Raw genomic sequence first — 25,910 nt, 5'->3', positions numbered from 1 at the left:
GAGTCACTCTGAGTGCAGAGCCAGGAACAGCCTCTGAGCACCTCCGAGGGCAGCTCAAACTCCACCCCCCCACCAATAAAAGACAGTTGTCATTTCCCAAGTATTGTCATGTTTATCCTAAATGGGTTAGGTTCTTTCTCTCGTTCCAGGTGTCCCCTATCACCTCTCCTCCAGACCAGTCAACTCTCCGGAACCCAGGCGGATTAGAAATGAGGCGAGTTGATTAGAAATGGGGCTTCGGCCTATCTCATTGATCCCGGAATAGGACTTAGGGTTCAGTCTGTTTCCTTGGGGCCAGGACACATCAAGGATTAGACTCGGGTGTCCTACTGTTTCCCTGTGACCCCCATGAATCAAAGCCAGCCCACTCACAGTCAGCGGAGAGAGTTGGGGGTCACGTGCCCACAAGACAGAAGGGCTAAGTGTGCTGTGATTGTTTCTGAGCCCCTGAGACTCTCACAGTCAATCCACAAGCCTTCAAGTCTTCATCAGGATTGGTCAAATGAGCCAAGGGTGTGTGGGAGACCATAGGGGGGCTCTCTGAAGTTAGAGGGGCAAGGGGTCCCCATGAAGCCCACAGTGGTCTTACTTACTCTCCACTTGCTTTTGGCGAAGTTCTTCCGGATCTGTGCGCTGACAGACTCGTGGATGTTTTTATTGAGAGCCGTGTCACCAGCGATCCTGAAACCAAAGCAGAGGTGTGTCTTCAAGGAGAAGGGGGACACCAGTGCCCTCTGGCCATGTGGCTCTGTTCTCATTCACACACATCCCGTGGCTGGCCACGTGGCTCTGTGCTGATATACACCCCCGTGGCTGGCCACATGAGTGTGTTCTGATGCATACACACCCCATGGCTGGCCTTGTAACTCTGTCCTGATGCACACATGTCCCGTGGTCCCCAATTCTGTCCCCCTCCCAACCCTGCACCCTTTCCCCCAGTCCTCCTCCCTTCCTGACTCTGGTTTCTTCTCTCTTTCACCCCAATTCCTGCAACTGTAGGACCCAACAGACAAGGCATTGTGAGCTCAGTCACCCCCGCCCCAACCACACCAGTGGCACTCCACGCATAACCTCTGACATCTCGCCTTGTTCCCACCTGAGACCCCTGATCTATTCCCAGAGCATCTTCCTGTGACCCTGTGATCCTTGTTCAGACTTCAGTGCCTGGACCCAGCCAGCTACAGCTCCTGTCTGGGCCAGCTCTGCTGGACAGAGCTCCATCTCCCCGCCTCCCCCTTCCTCTTCCTTCCTCTCTTTTTCTCTCTGTCTCTGGGATGAGACGAATTCTGATAGATCACCTTTTCTTTCTGCTTTTCTACAAAAGTCCTCAGGAAGACAGGGGCCACGTCCCCTGTGTCTCCTGGGCCCTGAGGGGCCACCTTTGACATTTTAGGCCTCAATAGCTGCTGAGCTTTCTGCTCTGGGCAGGGAGGTGGGCAGGGTAACTTCCCTGTCTCTGGCTCGTTTCCTCTCTCCTTACCATCTCAGGCCACGGCAATGACTTCCTGACTTCAGGCGGTCACTCAGAACTCATTCTCTCCACAGCCTGCTCACCCCACACCATCCTCCCTCTACGCCTCCTGCCCTGCCCCCTCAGTTATTTATTACATCAACCTGGTGGACCAGGTTGCAGTGGTTGCTCCCGACAGTGCCAAGGGGTTCCTGCATGCCAAGCTCATGCTCTGGTCTTTCGAGTCATCCTTCCTCCCTTCCTTCTTCCCATTTTGTTTGTTTGATTGTTTGTGAGCCACACCTGGTGGCACTCAGGGCTTATGCCTGGCTCTACACTCAGGAATTACTCCTGGTGGTGCTCAGGGAACCATATGAGGTGGTAACGGGGATCAAACCTGGGTTGGCTGCAAACAAGGCAAACACTGTCCTATCTCTCCAGCCCCATTTCTTCCCATCTTAAAGATCAGAAAATTGAGGCTCAGAGAACCCAAGGTTAAACCCAAGGTCGTGGGAAAGCAGGCTCAGGCCCAGGGATGTGCCATGTTAACTTGAGGTGGCCTTACGAGCTCAGCTGGCTCTGAAGGCCAGAGACCCCCCAACAGCCCCTCCCCACTCTGCAGCGGGAGAGACTCTGCCTAGAGCAGCATCCTCAGGGGGGAGGAGAGACCTTCCCAATCACCAAGGCAGCCAGCTCCATCTCAGTGCCTTCTGGGAAATGGCCTGCAATAAAACCCCGAGTCTTTTCTGCTGCATGGAAACACTTGCCCTCCTGGTTCTGGGGGGCTTCCCCAGCTGGCAGGGAAGAGCTGAAGGTCTCGCTGGGGCCGCCCTGGCCACGGCCCTGTCCCGCTCCCAGTGGGAGGACCGACAGGGGTGAAGGGTTCCTCTGCGGGAAGGCCTGGCCCCTGCGCTCTTTCTGGGCCCTTTTCTTACCAGGGGTGCCGAGCCGCCTGCTCACACGTGTATCTTTTATTGGGGTCTTTCTCCATCAGGTTCCGGATAAAGTCTTTGGCTGTTCAGGGAGAGAGTGTGAGGGAGAGGGTCAGTGTATGGCTGAGAGGGGACATGGTGACACTCGGGGCCTATGGGAGGTTCCCGAGTCCCCGGCAGATGGTGCCAACATGGAGGGAAGGGCTGGCCAAGGCACTTGATGTGGTGACCTGCTGGGCACTCAGTCCCAGCCCCTGGCACCTAGTGGCACCCGTCCCAGGGAGGACATCTTTTGTAGTCCCCTGTCTCTCATAACTCCTGGGGGAAAGAGAAGAGAGCCATTTAGGACACATGCTGTGCATGTGTGTTATGTGTGTATGCATGTGAGTGTGTGTATGCGTGTCAGTAAGTATGTGTGTGTGTGTTTGTGAGTGTGTGTATATGTGTTTGTGAGTGCGCATATGTGTGCATGTGTGTGAATGTGGTGTGTGTTTGTGCATGTGTGTTTGTGTGTGTGCGTTTGTGTATGTGTACGTGTGAATGTGTGCATGTGTGTGTGTGCATGTGCGTGTGAGGGTGTATTTGTGTGTGTGTGTATGTGTGTGTGGTGGTGCAGCTCCTAGAACACTCCCTGCCCCGGGCCTGGCATTGTGGCTGTTTGGCCCTGAGAAGCTACCTGCAGCCAGACAACCTGTTACAGAGAGAAAGTCCCTGCCTGAGCCCAGGCGTGGAGGCCCAGGGCGTGTCTGGCCCAGCAGCCGGGCAGGGGGTCACTGGGGAAGGGAGGGTGTGGGTCAGAGACGGAGAGTGAATGTCCTGGTGGCATCTCTGAGGGCCCAGCTGAGTTCACTGCCCGCAGGATGAGGGTGTGGGGAGGCTCAGAAATAAATCACTCCCTGGGCCGACAGGACAGCAGGGAGGGCATTTGCCTTGCACATGGCTGACCCAGGTTCAATCCCTGGCATCCCATATAATCCCCCGAAGCACTGCCAGGAGTGATGCCTGAGTGCAGAGCCAGGAGTAACCCCTGAACATCACTGAGTGTGACCCAAAAAAGCAAAAAAATAAAGGAAAGAAAAAAAAAGAAAAATTCCCAGGCCTCAGCAAACCCAGCTCCAGTCCAGGCTTGGGAAGACAAAAGCTGAGGTTCCAGTGAGGAGGCACAGATATGAGAAAAAAAGGAGCCACAACTCCTGCCCTCTGCAGTCTGCAGAGGCTGGGCGTCCCCCCGCCTGCCACCCAACCCTGCACTCCTGGGGAGGCTGTACTAGGCCCAGCTCACTGCAGCTGGAGCCTCAGGCCTGGGCTTTACCCCAGGCCGAAAGTCGGGCCTCCTCCTGGGACATTCCTGTGGCGGGGACTGGATGTAGAAGCAGTGGGAACCCAGGTTCCTGTCCCAGCTCTGTCGCTTCCTCCCTCTGAGCTGCAGGACAAGCTACTTCCCCTCTGGGTCTTTCTCCCCAGGCGCAGGTGTGGAGAGCCCAGAGCCCAGGGACTCCACCCCCCAACAATAGCCCCCAACACCCTGGCCAGGAGTGCTGGAGGCTGTGCCCTGCTGACCCTTGCTCAGATGCCTGAAGCCTGCCGTCCACCCTGCTGGCCACAACCCAGCTCAGGATGTTTTCTTGGACTGTCGGCCTTGGGGCGCTTGCATCCAGGGGTGTCAGGGGCCCCTGGGGCCACCCCAGGTGCAGGCGCATGACCTACCGGAGTCAGAGATGTCGTCCCAGTAGGGAGAATCAAACTCATATTCAGCCTTGAGGATCTGTTCAAAGAGCTTCGAGTCATTTTCATCGTAAAAGGGGGGGTAGCCGCAGAGCCTGTGGGGAGATGAGAGGGTGGGGCTGGGGGGAAGGCCGACCGAGACAGGCCGCCCTCGGGAAGAGGGAGGCCCCTGGTCACCTCCACTGCCCCTGGCCTGCTGCCCCTCATGGCCACTGCACAGTGATGGGAACAGCCGAGGGCAGCTTGAGCGACCTGAGACCTTGCCTGGGTCTCTGAGACGCTAACCCATCCCCTCACATGCCTGATTTGAGGGCTAAGCACCGGGACACTTTCTCTTTTGGGAAGGTTGATTTTGGGGGCTGGGGGGGGGGAGTCCCTTCCTGCAGTGCTCAGGGACCAGGATGTGCCAGGGTCCAAACCCAGGATCCCAGCCCAGGAAGTCTGCTCTCAGCCGGGGAGCAACTTCCCTGGCATTTATAATTTTTAATTTTAAAATGAATTTGAGTGGTTTTTAAAATATTGAATGTAATGTGATCATAATCTTCTTAGTTTTTTTTTTTTAATTATATTATCCCTAAAGAAAGGGCTGGAGCGATAGCACAGCAGGTAGGGCATTTGCCTTGCACGTGGCCGACCCGGGTTTGATTCTTCTCTCCCTCTCGGAGAGCCCGGCAAGCTACCGAGAGTATCCTGCCCGCACAGCAGAGCCTGGCAAGCTCCCCGTAGTGGATTCGATATGCCAAAAACAGTAACAACAAAGTCTCACAATGGAGACGTTTCTGGTGCCTACTCGAGCAAATCGATGAACAATGGGAGGACAGTACTACAGAGCTACAAGTGCTAATTTTAAAATTGTTTAAAAGAACTAAAAAATTAATTAGTTATTTTTAGGGGTTGTTTGTTTCGGGCCCACACCTGGTGATACTCAGGAATTACTCCTGGTGGTGCTCAGGGGGCCATATGGGATGTGGGGAATTGAACCACAGACCTGGGGCCAAGGGCAGCGCCCTCCCTGCTGTACCAAAGCTCTGGTCCTTCCCTCTTAGTACTTGGCTAGTTTGGGTGAAGTGGCTCTCCCTGAGCACGCCTGGGCGGGGCTGTAGAAGTTTCCCCTTGGGCAGGTGGAAATGAGACCAGAGTGGACCAGAGCACCAGCAGCCTTGGGAAAGGGCTGTCAGTGGCCCCCGTCAGCGGCCTGGGGACTGGCCCTCCCCTCTCAGCCCAGCTCTCGACAGCGGAAACATCTCCAAGGCCACTCCGGGAAAGACGCCTTTTTCTCCTGCCAAGGCTCCTCTTGTCGACCCCAAGTTCCTCCAGTGTTGGCCCCCCACCCCCACGGACGGATGTGGGGAGACAGAACAGACTTTCTGAGCTGTCCTGCGGGCCTCGAGGGAAGGATAGGTTTGTCTGGAGCTTCCGAGTGCGTGACTGTGGGAACGAACCCCGGGCTCGATCTCTGCGGCATGGCCCCTGAGCACCCAGAGGACCGGCTGACAAGAGGCAGGACAGAGCCAGGGGGAGAAAGGGCACTCAGCACCCCCTGAGGACCTTCTCAAGAGAGCAAATGGAAAGGCCGCGCCCGGCATCCTGGCATTCTCTGCAGGGACAGGGGTCTGGGGAACACTGCGCTCAGGGGCTGAGAAGTTGGCAACAAGGGTCGAAGGTCAGCGGGGACCGTGCCTGGGCTCTGCCTGTTGGGGGCTGTTGTTCCCGTGTGTTTCTTTTACACACCAACCACCCCCCACCCCCCGACCCCCCACCATTTCCCTCTGTTCCAGTCCTTCAGGGATTGGGACCCAGTACCCCACGTCGCGCTGGCCTGCAGGGGGCGCTGGGACCACCACCTCCAGCCTCCCCACCAGGTGGTGGCCGGTGGCTCCTCCTGCTTTGGGGTGCCACTCAGCCCCCTGTACCTTAGGCAGCACTGAGTGCGGCCCCTCCCCACTGCTCCGAGCTCAGCTGGGGCACCCGGCGTGTCCCATTGAGCTTTGAGGTTCCTCTAGTGAGAGACGGCCGAGGGGGCCTGAGGGGACACAGCCAGGGATCCTGCGTTCCCAAATAGTCTGAGACAGTGGGGCCAGTCCCCCACGCCCTGCCTCCCCACCCCCGGCACTGCTCCCGGCCCTTAACTTGTGTGCAGCCCATCTAGGGTGAGTGGGCTGTCATCTCTGGGGGCCAGCACCTCCAAGCCCTCAGCCGGGTGCTCCAGCCCTAGCACAGCTAAGAGAGAGAGAGAGAATCTCGGGGGGCTGGGGCAACAGAACCGTGTGGAGGGTGTTTGCCTTACACGGAGCCAGGTCGGGGCTTGATCCCCGAGCCCCACCAGGAGTGAGCCCTGAGCACAGAGCCAGGAGTGAGCCCTGAGCCACTGCCAGGGGTGGTCCCCAAACAAAGAACAAAAACAAAACAAGCAAGCAGGCAGGAGTGTTCCGCACCCGAGCCTGGGCATCTGCGGGGTCTCTCTGGGTCACCTGTGGTCAGCGCTGCCCGCTGTTTGCTTCTGTGAGGCTGTGGGTCTCCCACAGGGAGGGGCTGCAGGGTGGACGCACCCCCCCCCCCCCCTTCCCCGCCAACACACACACACTGAGTCGAGGCCTCTCACTCCCGGTAACCAGACAGACTTAATATCTTAAGAGCAATAAGACAAAGCAAACTTCCGCAGCCAACAGACGTCCTGCTGGCCGGACCTCTGAGTGCTCCCAGCCAGTTTCTGCGTGTTACTGGCATCTGTGAACGGCCAAGGAGAACTGAATGACGACAGGCTTGGCACCTCGTGATCTCCGCAGCCCTCTGGGTCAGGCTGCCAGGACGTTCTTGCAAGCTCAGCAGAGATCCGCCGAGCAGCCGGGAATGCATTGGATATCAAAGCAGGGGCGGGCTGGCAAGTAAAAGGCCAGGGACAATGGTGCCCTATGTCTGGACAACCGTCCCCAAGGTCTGGATGCTGCCCAGGGACACAGAGGACCCGGGAGCAGATCTGGGAAGGACTTGGAGAAGGGAAAGGACACTGGTGGTGGGAGGGGCGAAGACAAATGTGTTTCTTAAAAAATCTCCACATGGCGGGTGCAAAACAGGGGCTCGGGGAATCGGGGGAGGGGGCAGGGGGAGTGAAAATGTACCCCTGGCTGGGGGCGTTGCTCAGAGATCGAGGGGGGTGCAAGTCTGATCCCTGACAGGGTCCCGGGTCTGCTCCCGGCATGGCACGGCCCCTGGAACAGCAACATTCAAATAGAAAAGGTACCATCATGCATGTGCCTGACGTCCAACAGCCTCCCGGCCCGAGGAGAGCAGAGAGCCCACACGCAACACCCTTCACACCAGCGACAACCATTAGTGTTTTGTCTTGTTTTGTTCTTGGCCACACTCAGCGGTGCTCGGGTGGTTACTCCTGGCTCTGTGCTCAGGGATTACCCCTGATGAGCTCAGGAGACCATATGGGATGCCGGAGACCAAATGCAGATCGGCCGCGTGCAAGTGCCCTACCTGCCATGTTCTCTCTCCGGCTCCAGTGGCCAGTCTGAGTGTCTGCCGAGTGGTGGTCATATTGGAAGCTTGGGACGCCACCCGGGAATGTGAAGAGGCAGCATGAAAGGTGCTTGGAAACAGCAGGATCCCACCTTGGACATATCCGTGGAAGCAACTGGTCTCCCTGACCCAGACAGGCAGCACTGACCCACGTGGCCACGGCAAGAAGGTGGGAGAGGAAGCACCATCCAGCCACATGATGGGATGTGCATCGGCCCAAGAGAAATGTGATTGCTGCACTTGGAACCACACACAAGTCACTGAGCACCAGGGGGGCAGAACGCTCAGAGCCACAGGCCTCAGCCCACGGGAGGGACTCATCACTCACAGTCAAGGGCCTCAGCCCACGGGAGGGACTCAGTGCTCAGAGCCACAGGCTTCAGCCCATGGGAGGGACTCAGCGCCCAGAGTCACGGGCCTCAGCCCACGGGAGGGACTCAGCGCCCACAGCCACGGGCCTCAGCCCATAGGAAAGTGGCATGTGGGAGCAGAGAGATCAGAACAAAGGAACAGAGCATGGGTCTGGGAGAAGCTGCCAGTTAGAAATGACAATGACAGACATCTGGCTGGTGGCAGTGGCTGGGTCACACTGGGGGTGTTGGTCCCCGGTCAATACCCTGCCCTGCTCATCCAGTACCCTGCCCTGGGAACCTCCCTGCATGGTACCCTGACTCCAGGGGGAGGGGTCAGGAGTGTGACGTGGGTTCCGTAACGAGAGCTTTGTGGAAAGGTGCGGCCCACGAAGCGAGTGGCTCAGGAACTTACAGGATGTAGGCGATCACCCCGATGGACCAGCAGTCCACAGCCTTGCTGTAGGGCTTCTGGGCAAGGACCTCGGGAGCTGTGAAAGGATAGAGAGACACGGGGGTGACACATCAGTGCTGGGGACACATGGGCCTCAGGTCTTCCTACTTCTTGCTGTGACTCAGGCTCAATGCAGGCTTCAAAGGGCGAAGGCAGAAGCTTGTTTGATTGGTTTGGAGTTGCCCTAAGCAGGAGAAAGTGTGCGTGCATGTGTTTACATGTGTTGTGCATGTGTGTGTGTGCATATGCGTGTGCATGTGCATGTGTGTGCGTGTATGCATGTATGTGTGTGCACATGTGTGTGTGGATACCAATGGAATCCAGTCGATCCACCTATAGACACTAGCAAGTAAATTGTACTCAGGAGTTCAGAACTGTCGAATCTCCATTTCTTTGGATTTGGGGTGTGACTCCACCTCCACCCCATTTCAGGAAGCACGTCTGGGCCTTGTGGAGTGTGTGGGAAGCTGTCCCTCAGCTTCCCTTGATCCCTGGGTGAGCAGTGGTCATACCTAACTCTAAACCCCGACTCTGAGGTCCCGCCTGGGCCTGCTTTAAGGCGCGTGTGGGGGGCGGAGAGAGGTGGGATAGTGACCCATCCTTCTGGTCTCCCCTTTCCTCCACTCCTGGTCCATCCACTCCCGAGTATCAGTCCTTCCTCGGGACAGGGGCCCCTTTCCTCCCACATGGCTCCTGGCATGGGACCCCTCCCCTGTCCCCCACAGGGGGCTCCCAGGCGTCGCCACACACATCTGTGCCGAATGCACACAGCCAGGAGACCGTCGATGACACACGGCAAGGCTGGGCCGGTGTTTATGCCACATGGAGCAAAGCTGTTCTTGCAGTCGCAGACGACACACGTAATTTTAAAACTATGAGCTTTTTCTGCTTACATAAACTGTATAACATTAATTATGTGGCTTGACATTTTTTTTTTCTGGTTTGGCTCAGTAGCGAGGATGTTCGCTGGAAATAGCAGAGAAGGGATTCCAGGGCGTCCACACGGGGTTGCAAATCGAAGAGCTTCTGCCCAACGTTTCTGGTTTCCTCCGCAGATGGTCTGGTCTGCGTCCGAGTGGCAGCCTGGGAATCTCGGGGTCCTCTAACCGAGACTGGAGGCCCGGCCCCTCACTGTGCTCAGAACCCAGAGACCAGAGCAACCTAACCTGGGGGTGCTGTCTTCACCCACGGGGAGACCGAATGACATATGCCAGAGGTTGGGGTTAACGCCAGGTTTTGGGGTTAATGCTTGTTTTGCTTAGTTTCTGGGATCAAATGCTCTTCTGGGCATGATTTGGACATGACCAACTACGCCATTTAAAATAGCTGCTTAAAGGAGTTCCAGGAGGTTTGCTCCATGGCTTGGAGGCCAGTCACATACGCTGGGGGGGAAAGGCAGCTCAGATAGAGAAGGGAGCACCGAATAAAGGGTGTTGGGAGGATCCTCCCAGGATGGGAGATGCGTGCTGAGAGTAGACTCTAGACCGAACATGACTGCCACACAATGCCTCTTTTGCAAACCACAGCACCCAAAAGGAGAGAAAGAACAAGGGGGAATGCCCTGCCTCATAGGCAGGGTGGGATGGGGGGGAACGGGGGATGGGATGGATACTGGGATCAGAGGTGGTGGAGAATGGGCACTGGTGGAGGGATGGGTATTTGATCATTATAGAACAAAAACCCAAGTACAAAAATTTGTAACTCTACAACTGTACCTCAGGGTGTTTCACTAATAAAAATCTAAATTAAAAAACTGCGCGTGGCCACCAGGGGGCACAGCCCTGCAAGGAGAGGGGAGGGGAGGTCTGCCGGGTCCCTGGTCGGGGCTGTTTCCGGTGCCCTTCAGTCACAGAGCACTAGCGTCTGTCCTGCTCCGAGCTCCGGAGACCGTTTGGAGAAGTGGCCTGAGCCCTGTGGCCTCATGCTGCTTGGTAGGAAGGACCCAGTGATTCGAAGGCGGCCACGTTCAGAATCACACAAGACAAATGAGCTCCCAGGCCCAAGAGACCCAGGGCGCAGTCTCTCAGGGCCATGGGGCGTGACAGGGGGGTCTCAAAGCTGTGCCTCAGAATTCCTGCCCCCTCCAACCCTTCCGGGAGATGCTCAGGCACTTCAGGATCCCGAAGAAGTAAGTTCCCCTCGTAACGGTCTACAGCCCAGGGCGTGTGAGGTGGAGGCTGGCAGGGTCTTCACCCGCAGCCTCTTAAAGGGTCCTGGCCAAGAGCAGTCACAGAGGGCTTTCTGGCTGGGCTGCCACCAGGCAGAGCAGGAAAAGGCTCCATGCCACAGCCCAGAGAGCCCTTATTCCTGACACAGTCCCGGGGCTTGCCCCAGCCCTGGGGAGCAGTGGACACACCCCCCCTCCCGAGGGCTGACTGGCACATGCAAGGTGGCAGGGGCCGCCCACTGCTCTTCCTGTGGACGTGGGAAAAGCCCATTCTGTAGAGGTGCAGAGAGCAGGGCGGAGGCGGGCCCCCATGTGGGGGTGACCTGGGGCAGGAAGGCTGGGTTCCCCCTCCACTGCAGGTGTCAGGGCCACACAGCAGCTACTCCATGGCTGGAGGGCAGGCCCAGTGTCTGGTCCTTGTATCTGCCCAAGGGCTGGTCAGTGAACCTTCCCTCGAACCTTCTACTGGACCGTCCTCTAGGGGAGATGGCTCCAGACTCCCATGGCAGCTCTGCAGAGCTCAGCTGTCACTGAGAGCTTCGGGGAGCAGGCACAGTCTCTCTCTCTCTCTCTCTCTCTCTCTCTCTCTCTCTCTCTCTCTCTCTCTCTCACACACACACACACACACACACACATACACACACACATACAGACTAAGGGGAAGGCAGCAAAGCCTTTGGAAGCTCACCCTGTGCGCCCCAGGGAAGAGCTTCCCTATGGTCAGAAGGCATCACTGCATTTGGGTTTTGTTTGTTTGGATATGTTGGCCACACCCAGTGATGCTCAGGGGTCACTCTTAGTTCTGCGCTCAGGAATCATTCCTTGCGGTGTTCGGGGGACCCTATAGGGCGCTGAGTCAAAGATATCCTCCAAACCGCTATGCACCCTGTTGATCCCGGGCAGTCTCAGGGGCTGCTGGAGATTTGGGGGGGGGGGGGCAGGGAGAAGTATCTCACGCTCCTGGAACATGAGCTTAGACATCTAGCTAAGTGGGTGGCTGCCAGGAGAGTGGCCACAGGCCCTCTGTGGAGAGACTCTTCCACACACGAATAGGGCTGGACGTGGATTTAGAGCAAGATCCCTGGGAACAGGCCGCCCTCCAGAAGGTGCTAAAAGAAACAGCTCCAGGGCTGGAGTGATAGCACAGCCGGTAGGGCGGTTGCCTTGCACACGGCTGACCCGGGTTCAATTCCCAGCATCCCATAGGGTCCCCCGAGCACTACCAGGGGAAATTCCTGAGCGCAGAGCCAGGAGTAATGTCTGTGCATCGCCAGGTGTGACCCAAAAAGCAAATAAATAAATACATAAATAAATAAACAGCTCTGGAAACCTTTCACCCCGCCTCAGAATGCAGCAGGCAGTGCCTTCGTCCACCCCCCACTAAAACGCTGGGACAAGAGCAGGGGAAAGTGGTGGGGTGTCACCCTCCCTAGGTCCCCATCATGTGGGCAAAGCATTTTCCCTTTCCCAGGAAGGGCAGTTCCCACCCAGAGTGGTGGGAGGGTTTGGCAGGGTGGGGATGTGGGGGGGGGGGGGGGCGGAACGACTCTGAGGTTAAGATTCTGACACAGGGTCTGAGGGATGCGCCCTCCACATAGAGCGGGTCCCCTCGCCTGTGGGTTACAGGAGTGACAGATGCTCTTTCTTGCCTCCCCTTGGAGGTGCGGTGTCCCCCCCCCCCGCCCGACACAGAGCTAAAGAGAGCTCACCCACTTAGCACACGCACGAAAGGTCCCCGCGGAGGTGTATCACGGCCAGTGACCCTGCAGCTGGGACCCCCGTTCCAATGTTCCAATGCCCACCCACCCACCCACCCCTGCCTTAGGGATACAGATGGGCTGGGCAGGGGAGTGGAACCAGAGGGCAGCTGCCCCGAGAAGTGTGGGAGCGGCTGGAATTCAGGGGGCAGGAAGGAGGGCAGGGAGAGAAAGCAAAGGACACAGGGACTATGCTCCAAACCACGCCATTTCTTCCTCTCCCCACAAAGAAACGGAGACGATCCATCCCAGGCAGGTGCTGAGAGACCCACGGGGACATTCCACAGGCTGACAAGTGCTCTCTGGCCAGAGCCAGGAGCCATGTGGTCAGTAGCCAGCAGCCACTCCTAGGGCCGGCCTCACCGCCCAGCGCTGGCTCGGGCACCTGTGGAGATGCCCGCGGAGAGGAGAAGAGACATCTCTGGGGTCGCCCAGTCCTGATTCCACAGCAGCTGCGTGAGCTCCAGGGCATGTGAGGCAGCCAATAGCCCAGGGAGGTGGGGTTGAGAGGGCTGTGGGGAGGTGGCAGGCCAGGCTGTGTGGGGAGCTCTGACGGAGCCCAGGGACACTGGGGGCTGAGGTCCAGGAAGGGTGGGTTTTTATATCCTTAGGGGAGACATATGGGCTGGAGCGATAGCACAGCGGGTAGGGTGTTTGCCTTGCATGCGGCTGATATGGCCGACCTGGGTTCGATTCCTCCACCCCTCTTGGAGAGCCTGGCAAGCTACTGAGAGTATCTCGCCTGCACAGCAAAAGCCTGGCAAGCTCCCCGTGACGTATTCGATATGCCAGACACAGTAACAACAAGTCTCACAATGTTACTGGGCCCGCTTGAGTAAATCGATGAACAAGGGGAGGACAGGGGAGACGCAGACGCCCCACCCTAGAAACATCACAGGGGAGCCCAGGACTGTCTCAAAGGGACCCAGCTCACCCCCACATCCAGCTCCCTGAAGGGACCCAGCTCACCTACGCGTTCAACTGAGACCCTAAGAGCCTCAGTGAAGTGCTGGGGCTGCGTGTTTAGATCTCAGCCTGGCCCCACCCAGGGCCCCTAGGGCAGCTGCCACCAAATGTGGGCTCAGTCCCTACAAGCCGGGAGGACCCCGGGTTTCCAAGGCTCATCCTGACCTCGGACCCCACAGCGAGCCCTCACACTGCCCCACTGAACGAAACACATTCCTCTGCCGGCAGGGATAAGTCGAGAATGCAGCCAGCTGGTCTCCGTTTCCATTCTGACAGAACACGGTGAAACGCGCTGAAACTCAGGAAAGTAAAGCCCCAGCTGGACCAAGACTGCTGATGTGTGTGCGTGTGTGTGTGCATGTGTTCGTGTGTGTGCGTGCATGTGTGTGTGTGTGTGTGTGTGTGTGCAGAGCAGGGTTCAGAAGGATGCAGGGACGACCCCTTGCCTAGGTGTGGCTCTGGCTGTCACCGGGGCTGGGGCATGTGTCCGCCGTCTGCTTGCTCCTAAGCAAGCAGAGTGTGGCGACAGGACGCACACTTACACTCACACACACATTCATGCACACATACAGCCATACACAAGCACTCACACACACACACACACACCCGTGCACACATGCACACATATGCACATATACACTCTCACACCCATACTCACATTTACATGTACACACATTCACACACTCAAACACACATTACTGTACATATACAGCCATACAATACACATTCGCTCACAAACACACTCATATATTCACATACTCATGCACATGAACACATTCTTTTTTTGGGGGGGGGTCACACCCAGCGATGCTCAGGGGTTCCTCCTGGCTCAGGCACTCAGGAATTACTCCTGGCGGTGCTCAGGGGACCACATGGGATGCTGGGAATCGAACCCGGGTCGGCCGCGTGCAAGGCAAACGCCCTCCCCGCTGTGCTATAGATCTAGCCCCACCATGAACACATTCTTACACATTTTCTATTCATGGACACACACATGCACCCACGCACACATACCTATGCGACAAACTTATACACATTCATAGACACACTCACCCCCACCCCCACACTTACAGTCACACTCATACACAGTCATCAGTCACACACAGAGTCACATTCACACACACACACACACATCATACCCATGCACACAGACTCACATTCACCCCCTTGGGCAGGTACACACACACACACACACACACACACACACAGAGTGTCCTCCTCCCTCCAACCCCCCCCCCCCACACACACACACACACACGTCTACTCTGAGCCGATTCTAGCTCTGGGCTTTGGTTTTTGGTTTCCGGGCATGTGTCCTCCTGGGCTCTCACAGCGAGCACCCATGGCTCATCGGTGAGTGGGGCCATGTCTGGGCCTCTGCCCATCCCTCCCTATCTTCCCTCCTGCTTTGTTCATCCAGCCACTGCCAAGCTCTGGCTTGTGTCGGCATCCGGCCACGTGGCAGCCGCTCACTGGGAAACAGAGATAACGGCTGGTTCTGGCTCAGAAGCCTGGAACCTTCCAGAACAGCCTGTGGCCTGCAGCCGGGCTGCCTCACAGTGGGGTTCTCCCCGGCCAACTCCAAGGTCTAGGGACAAGCACCCATGGCCTCACGCAGGCCGCTCAGTCTCTCTCTCTGCTTCCTGCAGGGAAACCAGCAGCTGGGCCAGGGGCCACACGTCCTGCTTCGGATGACGGGGAGGTGGTCATGCAGACAGCATGTGATGGTCATGCAGACACAAGCACGCAGCACACGGGCACAAGCAAGCACACAGGCATACACAAAACACATCCTCACACGCACATGTGCCCGAGAGCACACGCTCCCTCACAGGCATGTACACGCATTCAACACGCGCTCACACACATGCAGACACACACACCCCACGCTGCGCTTACCCACGTAGCCTGGAGTGCCGCAGGCCGTGGACATGACGTCACCTTTGCCCTCCATCTTGGACAGGCCGAAGTCGCTGATCATGATCTTCGACTCCTCGTCCTGACTGTAGTACAGCAGGTTTTCGGGCTGCAGGGGAGGGGCGGGACTCAGCCGGGACCAGCGCACCCCCACGCTCCCGGGGCAGAGGCAGAGATGGCTGCGGCGGGGGGATGCGGGAAGGGGCACGCGGTTTCCCTGCGGCGCTGTCTCCCTCCCGGACCTGCTCCTGGGGTGAAGGTCACTGAGGGTCACTGAGTGTGGACGTCCCTGGAGTGTCACTGTGCTTGGCTTGGAACAGGACTGGCCCCAGGGGACTCCCCGTCCCTGCTGGGCTGGGTGCAGAGCCTGAAGGCCACCCCGTGTCCCTCTGGGGGCACCCCTGCTCTCCCGGGCCGTGTTGGGTCCTCATTTCTTTCCAGTTCCCCCGAAACAGGTGTGCGGGGCCGTGCCCAGGTGCCCGGGACCTGCAGGGTGCTGAAGGGCCGGTCAACCCCAATTCCTCTGGGGGACAAGCACAGAACCTGCCCTAGAGGGGGAACTCACCCCACCTGTGCTGGCCACCGCCTCCTCCCCTCCCTGTACCACCTACCGACTCCCTTATGTGCGGAGGCATGAGGGCTGAACAGGGCAGGACTGCGGGCTGGTGGGCACACACTGAGACTCTCATCCCTGCGCCCCAGAAGCCATGCCACACCCCTGCCCCGGGTTCTTCCACCATGGTGGGAGCCTGGACCCCCTCCCCTCGCCCGAACACTGCTGTGGATGAGACTCAAGTGGGTCCCCAGGCCGCATGCCATCACCTCATGGCCACTTGAGCCCCTCCCCCACACTCACCTTGAGGTCTCGATGCACGATGCCCATCCTGTGCAAGTAGTAGACGGCGTCCAGCACCTGGCGGATGAGCGTGCTGGCATCCTTCTCCGTGTAGAAGCCCTTCTCCACGATGCGGTCGAACAGCTCCCCGCCAGACACACTGCAAGAGAAAGAGCCCCATGGGCAGCTGCCGGCATCTGCCTCCTCCCCGGCTGTCCGCGCTGTCTCGACATGTGAGGCCACTTCTACATCCGATTTCCTCCCCCCCCCCCCCCCCCCCCGTTACTCAGGAGAAGCTTTGGGGTATGGTTTCCAGGCAGGGGACCTACGTTCCACTAAGCAAACAAGATCTGAACAATTCGGGGCTGCCAGATGGAGCACAGGAGTGGGGGAAGCCCCAGACCCAGGCCTCAGGCGTGAGCTGGCCCCAACAGCCCCCTTGTCCGGGAAGCCGTGATGTGCCCGGGGGTCACCCCTGGCACTGAAGGTCCCCGTGTGACATAAGCCCCGGAACCCGTGATTGGCTGTGCCAGTGCTGGTGCCCGCCTACTGAGTGCCTGGGGCCGTCCACAAGGCATGAGGCATTTCTAGGCTGTGGGCAAAAGACGTTCCTGCTCGAGTGACCGAGAGCCAAACGCCGCCAAGCCCCAGCGTGTGGCTGCTGCGTGGTCCCCAGTGACCGGCCGGCTCAGCTCACAGGTGCAGGGCGTGGCCTGCCCGCCAGGCCCAGGGTTTCTTGTTGCTGCTGTTCAGCGTCAAAATCTTTTCAGGGGCTGGAGTGATAGTACAGTGGGGAGGGCGTTTGCCTTGCACACGGCCAACCTGGCTTCGATTTCCAGCATCCTATAGGGAGGTAATTACGCCAGGAGTAATTCCTGAGTGCAGAGCCAAGGAGTAACCCCATAAGTGTGACCCAAAAAGAAACAAAACAAAACAAACCTTCCCAGCCTTCTTGACTTGAAAGGGGCTGAGAAAGTGCAGAAAGCACGGAGCTGTAGCCCTACTGTGAGAACGAACCTTCGTTTTGCTCCCCAGACCTGAGTAAAGAGTCTTTTTTCCCTTTCTTGGGTCACACTTGGGGATGTCCAGGGGTTCCTCCTGGCTCTGCACTCAGGAATCACTCCTGGCAATGCTCGGGGACCCTATGGGATGCCAGGGATCAAACCAGGTTGACTGCATGCAAGGCAAACGCCCTCCTGGCTGCATTATTGCTCTGGCCCTGGTAATGAGATATTTTTTACAAAATATGAAAGAGCACATGTTTGTGTTTGTTTGGGGCCACACCTGGCAATGCTCAGGGCTTCCTCCTGGCTCTGCACTCGGGGATCACTCTGGGCAATGCCTGGGGTGCTTGGGCGGTGCTTGGAGGGGGTGCCTGGGATCTAAGGCAGGTTGGCTGTGTGCAAGGCCAGCGTCACACCTGCTGTACCTCCTGCCCAGAGCACGTATTTGAGATAGACAGGACGCTCATGCCCAGATTCCTTTATGCCTCGGCTATCAGGCAGTGGGACTGGCCACGTCTACTGCTCACCCGGCGTCACTCAGTACTTAGACCTGTTCAATATGTCCACCCTGAGGCCCAGAGGCATGAAGGCCTGCCTGAGACCGTCTCACTCGGAGTTCTTCCTAAGGTCCCTGCAGAAGGAACTGGTACATTCCAGGAGACAAGACACACTGCATTGGCTTTGGAGAGCTTCCCAAGGGCATTGCCTGGGCTCTGATTCGACCCAAGGAGAGAGGGGAAAGATACAGCACCCCCGGCAGGCTGACCGAGCAGGAGCTGCCAAGGGCAGCCACGGAACAGAGCAGCCACGGAACAGAGCAGCCACAGAACCACGGAAAAACCCAGGAGTGGAATCCTGCTCAATGCCGCCAGGCCACCCCAAAGAAACACTTCCTGGAACTCTTCCTTTCTGCATTCCCCCAGCGGCTTCACTCTCCAGAAAAAGGCTGGAAAGGCTGTCATTTCCCGGTCACATCTCGGGAGGCCACTTGGGCTGGGTGCCAGGCTCTGGCTGGGACCACAGAGCTGTTTCCTTTGGCAGAGAGGAGAAGCCCCCTTGGGACTCACCGCGCGGTGGCAAGGCTGGGAGGTTAATAAGAGGTTGGGAAGGGGCTCGCCAGGAACGCCGGCACAGCCACGCCTGCTGACCACGCACCACCGCCCTATTTAACTAAAGGCTTTGCTTCTGCACGACGGCCAGGAGACAGTGCGAGGCCCTTTGCGGGCACCCGCCCGGGTGTGGATCAGCACCCAGGCGGCAGGAAGGCTCTTCAGAGCTTCCTCTGCTTCCAGGGACCCCGGGGGCCACGGGGCTGGGGACTGTGGAGACGAACCCAGAAGGACCCCTTTGGTCCTCATTGAGTTACATGTTCTCAGTCCCACGAGCAGCCTGCATCTTGGTTCCCAAGGCAAATGATTTGGTGGGACAGTGAGTGGCCTAGGGTCACAGATAAAGGCATCTTCCTTACAGGGGACACCAGCTGCCTGTTTATTTTAGGAGACTGTGGGGAGGGAGAGGGTTGGGCCACACTCAGCTTTGCTCAAGGCTTACTCCTGACTGTGCTCAGGGATCAATCCTGGAGGTGCTACGGGGCCCGTATGTGGTGTTGGGGATTGAGGCTGGGTTGGATGCAGGCAAGGCAGATGCACAAGGAGGCCTTGTGCTGTCTCTGTGGGCCCAGCTGGGTGTTGGAAGTACTTTCTGGACAGTCTTGCTACCCAGAGAGCACTGTAGTGGCAACTCCTCAGAGCATCTGAAAGGGCAAAGCCAAGGTCCTTCCCGATCTACTCTCCGGGGTGAGGAGGAGCCTCGGGAGATGGCATCTGCAGAAGTCTTGTCTCTCATAAGCTGCCCCTGTGAGTCTGAGGTCCCACTGCCGTTGGCATGTTCCTGCTCAGAAGCTCTCCTGGGGATGATTCTCAGCCACATGCTCTGGGGGACCCAAATCCAAAGGTTGAGACAAGGGCCAGAGTGATAGGACAGCAGGGAGGGTGTTAACCTTGCATTCGGCCAACCCAGGTTCAATCCCAGGCATCCCCTGCGGTCCCTCAAGCACCGCCAGGAGTCACTTTTGAGTGCAGAGTCAGGAGAAAGCTCTGAGCATCGCTGGGTGTGGCCCAAAAGCCAAAACCAACCAACCAAACAACTCCCTCCCCCCGCCCCCCCAAAAAACAACCACCAAACCCCTAAAGATTGAAATGGGCAACTGTTTTCTGGTCACTAAGACAGATTGGTTCTAGGGTAACCGCCCAAACCAACATGCTGGTTAGCTAAAAACCATTTGCCAAAGGAGGAAGGGCAAGACGGACAGAGCGAAAGCTGTGTCGGGGCCAGAGCTGATTCTTGAGGTGTGTCTACAGTCTGGAGTGTGAGCAAGGCTAACACACAGTGGCTGGGGCTCAGGCCTGCTTGCTCCCCGCTTCCACCTGGGGATGGCAGACACAGCCGTAAACTCCGGCCCCTGACGTCTTGGACCAGCCACAAAGTGTGGCTGTGAAGAGCATCACCGCCCGAATCCACAGGATGCACCCCAACACCTCCCAGATGGCGCATGGGAGACCACAGGGAGCACGTAGGGGCTGACTTCCCATCTTCCCCGGAAGAACGGGCCATGTTCCTAGAAGCAGGCGCCTGACCACGCAGCAGCAGGAAATCTGCACAGACCCATCATGGGCGGCGCTGGAATCAGCCCCCGGAACTTCCCAGCACAGAAGCATCCGGGGCCAGAATTGGTCTTCCTGCTGGGCACACCCCAACCATTTAGAGAAGACTCAGACGCCAATTCTCAAACGCTTCCAAAAAGAAGCAGGAGAGGGAATGAGTTAAACACTCATTCCACAAAGCCAGGACTGCCTGGATGCCCAGGTCAGACAAGGACACTCAGGGAATCCTCCACGTGTGTGTGCCTGGAGAATGTAGAACCCCCACACTCTGGGGACGTTGGCAAGGCTCGCTCACATGCCAGGATCATGTGCCACTGACCCCTGAGACACAGGATATCGGACACACACTAACAGATCCCCGCGGTGAAGAGACTCGGAGAGACCAGGAGCCCTTGCAGCCGACAAGGAGGCCTCTGGTGAACCAGCATCCCTCAGACGCACCAGGCGGCAGGTCAGCAGGGAGGGTGCTGGCCGTCCATGCATGTGGCTGACCCGGGTTCGATCCCCGGGACCCCACATGGTCCTCCGAGCACCACCAGGAGTGATTCCTGAGCCAAGAGCCAGGAGTAAGCCCTGAGCATGGCTGGGGGGACTCTAAAACCCTAACCAAACCACAAGAATGAAGACGAAAGTGAAAAATAACCCAACCAACCCCTCAGCAAACCAAACACAGGAAGGACTAGCCTCTGTGCCGCAGCGGCTGTATGTGCCAGCAGGAGCTGACACTCGCCCTCTACGGCGAGGAGGGGTGAGTGTGTCTGTCTCATCACTTCCCTTCAGTGCAGTACTTGAAGTCTTGGGAAAAAAAGAAATAAAAGACGAAGTAAAACTGTCTGCAGATGACATAGTCTTGTCTGTGGAAGTGTGAAGACGCCTCACAAAACAGTCTATTTGGTCAAGTTGTAGGGTTCTAAATCAATACGCAGAAACTAGCCGCATTCACGTCCACCAGCGATGGACTCTCCAAAACTACCCCCAAAAGCAAATTAGGAACGATCTGATTACAGCAGCCAGCACCAGGCTCAAGCACATAGGAACTGACCCAATGGAGGTGAGAAACGTGTACAGCGAAAACAACCCATGGCAATAAATCAAAAATCACGCTGAAGCAATGAGCCCAGTAGCCAGGAGAAGCTCCAGGTTCTTGAACTGGAAGTCAAAGGTGACTTCCATCATCTCCTTACATCTCTATCTTATGCAATCCCCTCAAGATTCCAACAGCGTGTAGCTTATTTTTTTTTTCAGAACCAGAGAGGGCAAAGTTCAAATTCATATGGAACCAACCAAGGCCTCCCAAATACCAAAAACAGCCCAAGAAAGAAAAGCAAAACTGTCAGCAACACAGAGTGAGATTTTCAAATAGGTAACGGAGCAGTCCAAAGAGGCAGCAGCACCGCAAGGGACACGGGCCGGTGGGATAGAACCGGGCGCAGAGATAACCCCGCGTGTAAGGTGAAGGCTAACATTTGACAACGGAGTCACAAATTCTCAACAGTGGAGACACAGGCTCTCCAAGACATGAAGACATCCACATGCGATTAACCTGATAAACCTAAGCTCCTTGTACTCCAACACGAAACAATGACTTCTGACCCGTATCTTTATTTTTAAGATTTGTTATTCTTTTATTCGAGTCACTGCGACTTATAGGAACTGCGAATAATAACCAGGTCTCATGCATACAAGTACCAGCTGCTTCCGCCAGTGTCTGGCTCCGCCACCGCTGGCCTTGGAGACTCTTATCTTCCATCATGAAAACACCCTTGACATGGACTAAAGGCTTAAATGCAGAATCTCAAGTGGAAAAAGTCCTCAAAGAAGTCGAGGGGGAAAGCGCCCGGACATTCTCTTGGATGAGGCACCCAAGGCACAGGCGACAAAGTGGGCACAGACAGGAGAGGACACGAATCCACACAGCCCAGCCCGGGAGGCCAACATAGCGGACCCCAGGGCAGGAGGGAAGGTCTCAGGGGAGACCAGTCAGCAGAATAGGGGAGACAGTCACAGGCTATCCCACGGGGGAAGAAGGAAGAGAGGGAGGGAGGAGAAAGGAAGGGGGGAGGGAAAGAAGGAGAGAGGAAAGAGGGAAGGAGGAAGGAAGGAATGAAAAAGGGAGGAAGGGAGGGAGGGAAGGAGAGAGAAAAAAAGAAACAAGACATGTACTATTTCAACTTTGAATGAAAAAAAGAAAAAGCAATTGAAATCCCAGAGGGGCGATCAAGCAGGCCCCGGTGGTGAGGCCAGCGTGTGGACCCACCCCAGCCCTGTAAATTGACCGGGACCAATGCCCTCACAACCGCCACCTGGGCATCAGGCTTCATTCACTCCCATCATTTCCCCGGGCGTATCATTTTATAAAGCCCGAGGGAGCCCTCTGGTGGCCCCTGAGCCCGATGAAGATCCTCCCCCGCCATGGAACCAGCCAGAGCTGGGGAAACCCCATGGGGGCTCCTGCCCTTGCGCCCCCCACCCCACCCCGGGGGCAGGAGCAGCCGCTGGCCCACTCCAGCGACTGCTCTGAAAGACACCGTAGCCGTAAGTGAGAAAATGCCGGCGTGGTACTCGGTACTTAAGGCCGTATTTTCCTGCACAGAATAAGGAGACAGTTGATTCAATTTAATGGCAAACTGGGACTCACCCCAACCCCCCACAAGCCTCTGGCTTGCTGAGATGATGCATGGGTTTAATTAGGTCTATCTGGCTCGACTGTAAGAGAAACAAGGGCCTCTACGGGGAAGATCCAGTGCCTGCTCTGAATAAATTAAGATTTCAATCCTGAGCACTGTTAATAAAGATAATTTAGTACTTAATACATCCTTTCAGGCCGCGCTGGAATTGTTAATGGGTTTAGCACATGGTCTCTCCAAATATAGAACATGTCTTTCTCTGTAATAATTTTTTTTCTTGTTGAAAAATGTACATGTATTACTTTCACAAGGAAGGAGGAGAGATGACTCCAAAATTTCACGTAATGACTGTGGGTAAAGATTTTTTTTTTTGTAATAATACACTCCAACTTTTCTTCTAAAACTTCCATTACTCCAACTTTTCCAGCACTGAACCAGTTACTGCAAATATGTCCTTCTTTCTTTTGCTAATGCTGCTTTTTTTTTTTTGCACGAGGAAAACCCAGCTTCTTCCATGAGTCTAATTATACTGACTTTACTGGCAACACAAAGAAAAAGCAGTTAAGAGTTCCCCATTATTACTTTCCTAGTTCATTGTTAAAGTATAAATTGGCCCCGAAAGTTGGCATGCATACAGAAAACCAGACTGCAATTTTTCAAAGTACTTAAAAGACCCATACAAAGACTCACTCCTAAAGAAAAGCTACGTCTCCTTAAGCCACAATTTAAGCCCAATAGAATACTGAGACTACGGAAAAACATGAGGCCAGTGGGTTCTTTGCAAACAAATGGCATTTCCATTTTCATGACGGTGTAACCTTTTCACATTTTTGTTTACTTATTTTTGTGTTTGACTTGGATACACTGAATGTTTTCTGAGGCTCATAATTGTAAGCATGAAAATTATGTACTTGTTGGTTTAAAATGCCCTATATTAAGCACATGCCCGATGTGTCACTGAACGCTCTTTGAATTCCATTCTAACTCCCACTGGTTGTTTTTTTTTTTTTTTTCCGCCATGATTTATTTCCTGTGAGTGCTAGTGTATAAATATCTTGGTTCAACTGTCAGTTTATATCCACCTTTCTGCCGGTTTGACAGCTCGAAGGATTTCCCTCACGAGTCCATTATTTTCAGTTTGGGGACACTGTCACTTGGGGGTTGGCATCCACTTGGAACATCTGAGCGACAGATGCAGGGAAGCCTGAACACACCATTTCTCCCTGGCTGACACACATTGTCCTTCAAAAACGCTTCCCAGGCTTGGAGCGAATCCAAGAGCCCATTGGTGGATGGGCAGACGAAGATGTGGCTTCCACACACAGAGGAAATGGCCCGGCCGAAGAGACCACCAGGCCCTGCCACTGGCTGTGACGTGGACGGCTCGGGAGGGGTCTTGCAGAAGGAGGAGGAGGACACAGCTCTGGAGTCAAACGTGTGTGTGTGTGTGGGGGGGCATGGGTCACTGACAGGAGGCTGCAACGCTCCAACTTTGGCCTCTGGGAAGAGGCCAGCAAGCAGAACTTCTTCTTTTTTTTTTTTTTTTTGCTTTTTTGGGTCACACCCGGCAATGCACAGGGGTTACTCCTGGCTCTGCACTCAGTACTTACTCCTGGCAGTGCTTGAGGGACCATATGAAATGCTGGGAATCGAACCCGGGTCGGCCACGTGCACGGCAAACGCCCTACCCACTGTGCTAACCCTCCAGCCCCGAGCAGAGCTTCTTGGAGTGAGTTTGGGCCGTTTCCCTCGCCCCCCTGCACTTTCTGAGCCCCACAGCCACCCCCCACCTCCCCCATCCCCGCTGCCGGCTAAACTCCTCTACCGGCCTGTTCCAGAGACTCACAAAGAAGTCTCAAGACCGACCAGCGGCAAGGATTTCTCAGATCCCTGCTCTGGCTGAGACCTCCCGGGTGAGCCTGGAGTGGGACCAGCCGGCTTCTGCCTTCACATAGCCCGACAGCCGCCCCACGCCCCCAGTCACTGCTGAGCCTCAGGCCAGACCGACCAATGAACTATTCTGGATCTTTCTAGAGTGCAACATCTTCAAACTCTGCAACACCGACATCCCCCAGGAGCACGGCAGATTGGATGGGGGGCAAGGTAGAAGCCAACTCATCTCGCCTAACAAAAACATCCACACCGAAGGCTTAGCCTGCAACAACAGCTTAGGGGACCCTCAGACCTTAGGGGACCTTAAGGGCTTAATGTCCACACGTGAGATGCAACAATCTCACAAATGCTCTTTTACTGAAATATGTCTTGATTATTCTGTTAGCCGTCTAATGATAACAAGCAACATAAAATAAATGATGGTGGGAAAGGCTTGGGGGAGGGGGTGGCTGGGAAAATGGAGACAATGATGGAGGGAAGGTGATGGAGTGGTGCGACTGGGGTTGGAACATCGAATGCCTGGAACAAATCATGATGGACAATTTTATAAATCATGATGTTTAACTAGGGGGTGAGGGAGGGGAAGGTCAGGGAGCTGGGGAAAGGGGTCGGGACGGGACAAAAACAGGTTTTGGGGGAAGGAGAGAGGATGCTGAGGGGCTGACGTGTCCGTCAGCATGCTGCTCTCCCTTACTTGTCAACCGAAAGTTCTTTCCAACAGGTGAATACAAGGTGTGACGCCTCACCCGCCTGCACCTGTGCAGATCTGGGCTGAGAGAGAACCACCCTGGGTGGGGAAGGCCTGGCCTGGCCCCACCACCTGGGCCCACAGAGCCTCTGGTCGCGGTACCTCAGCAGCCCTGGGCTTCTCTGTGTACTTTCTGCAGGTCGTGAGCACTCATAGGGCAGGTGGCCCAGGTGAGGCCCCTGTAACCAGTACCCGCTTTCCTCACAGCTGAGTTGCCTTCCGCTGTGGAAGGGGCCACACCTCTTTCTCACCTTCCGTTCCTTCATTGTTCCTGGGCTCTTTCCAGATCCGGACAATCTGGGCTGGCAGACACGGGAGCAGAGACTTGGAACTCGGGACTCAGAGGTGGGCCGGTGCATCCCAGGCTCTGAACTGTTCCCCACGGGTGAAGCCTAACGGCATTCCCGCCAACAGGCAGGGGAGATGGAGGCTGACTGTCCTGTCCCCTCAGCTGGCCTCTGCACTGTGGGATTCGGGGAGAAAATGGAACAGCCAGAACATGGCGATGATTTTCTTTTCTTTTTTTTGCCACTGTCTCTCAAGCTCTCTCCTGGGAGAGAATTTTTATTGATTGAATCACCGTGAGATACACAGTGACTAAGTTGCTCATGGTCGGGTTTCAGTCATACAATGTTCCGACACCTGTCCCTTCACCAGGGTAATTTCTCACCACCAATGTCCCCAATCTCTCTCCCGCCACCCCTACCCATAGCCTGCCTCTATGGCAAACAACTCTCTCTCTCTCCCTCCCTCCCTCTCTCTCCCTCCTTCTCTTTCTGTCTTTTTCTCTCCCCCCTCTCCTCTCTTTCATGCGTTCTTTCTCTTTCCTTGTGGGCACTGTGGTTTGCAATTCTGTTACTGAAAGATCATGGTACTCCTTCCCTCCTTCCATCACTC

The 25,910-nt window shown here is 56.2% G+C and overlaps 2 protein-coding genes across 2 annotated transcripts in view; both read right to left on the bottom strand.

Annotated features, from left to right (window-relative positions):
* CDC123 (cell division cycle 123) overlaps positions 1–25,910 on the bottom strand; it is a 312,575-nt gene that overhangs the window by 85,285 nt on the left and 201,380 nt on the right. The window lies entirely within an intron of this gene.
* Positions 1–25,910, bottom strand: part of CAMK1D (calcium/calmodulin dependent protein kinase ID) — a 176,756-nt gene that overhangs the window by 2,514 nt on the left and 148,332 nt on the right. The window contains exons 4-9 of the mRNA XM_056114509.1: positions 16,100–16,238; positions 15,226–15,352; positions 8,398–8,473; positions 4,090–4,202; positions 2,386–2,464; positions 594–681 (exon numbers count right to left, since the gene is read on the bottom strand). Of these exons, the coding sequence (XP_055970484.1) occupies positions 594–681; positions 2,386–2,464; positions 4,090–4,202; positions 8,398–8,473; positions 15,226–15,352; positions 16,100–16,238 (622 nt within the window). The remainder of the gene's footprint in view (positions 1–593; positions 682–2,385; positions 2,465–4,089; positions 4,203–8,397; positions 8,474–15,225; positions 15,353–16,099; positions 16,239–25,910) is intronic.

Source organism: Sorex fumeus, unplaced genomic scaffold (genome assembly GCF_029834395.1).
Source record: "Sorex fumeus unplaced genomic scaffold, SorFum_2.1 ptg000026l, whole genome shotgun sequence".
In the NCBI taxonomy this organism is placed as follows: domain Eukaryota; kingdom Metazoa; phylum Chordata; class Mammalia; order Eulipotyphla; family Soricidae; genus Sorex; species Sorex fumeus.
The sequence above is the reverse complement of the archived record's forward strand: the minus strand, read 5'-3'. Positions and strand labels throughout refer to the sequence as shown.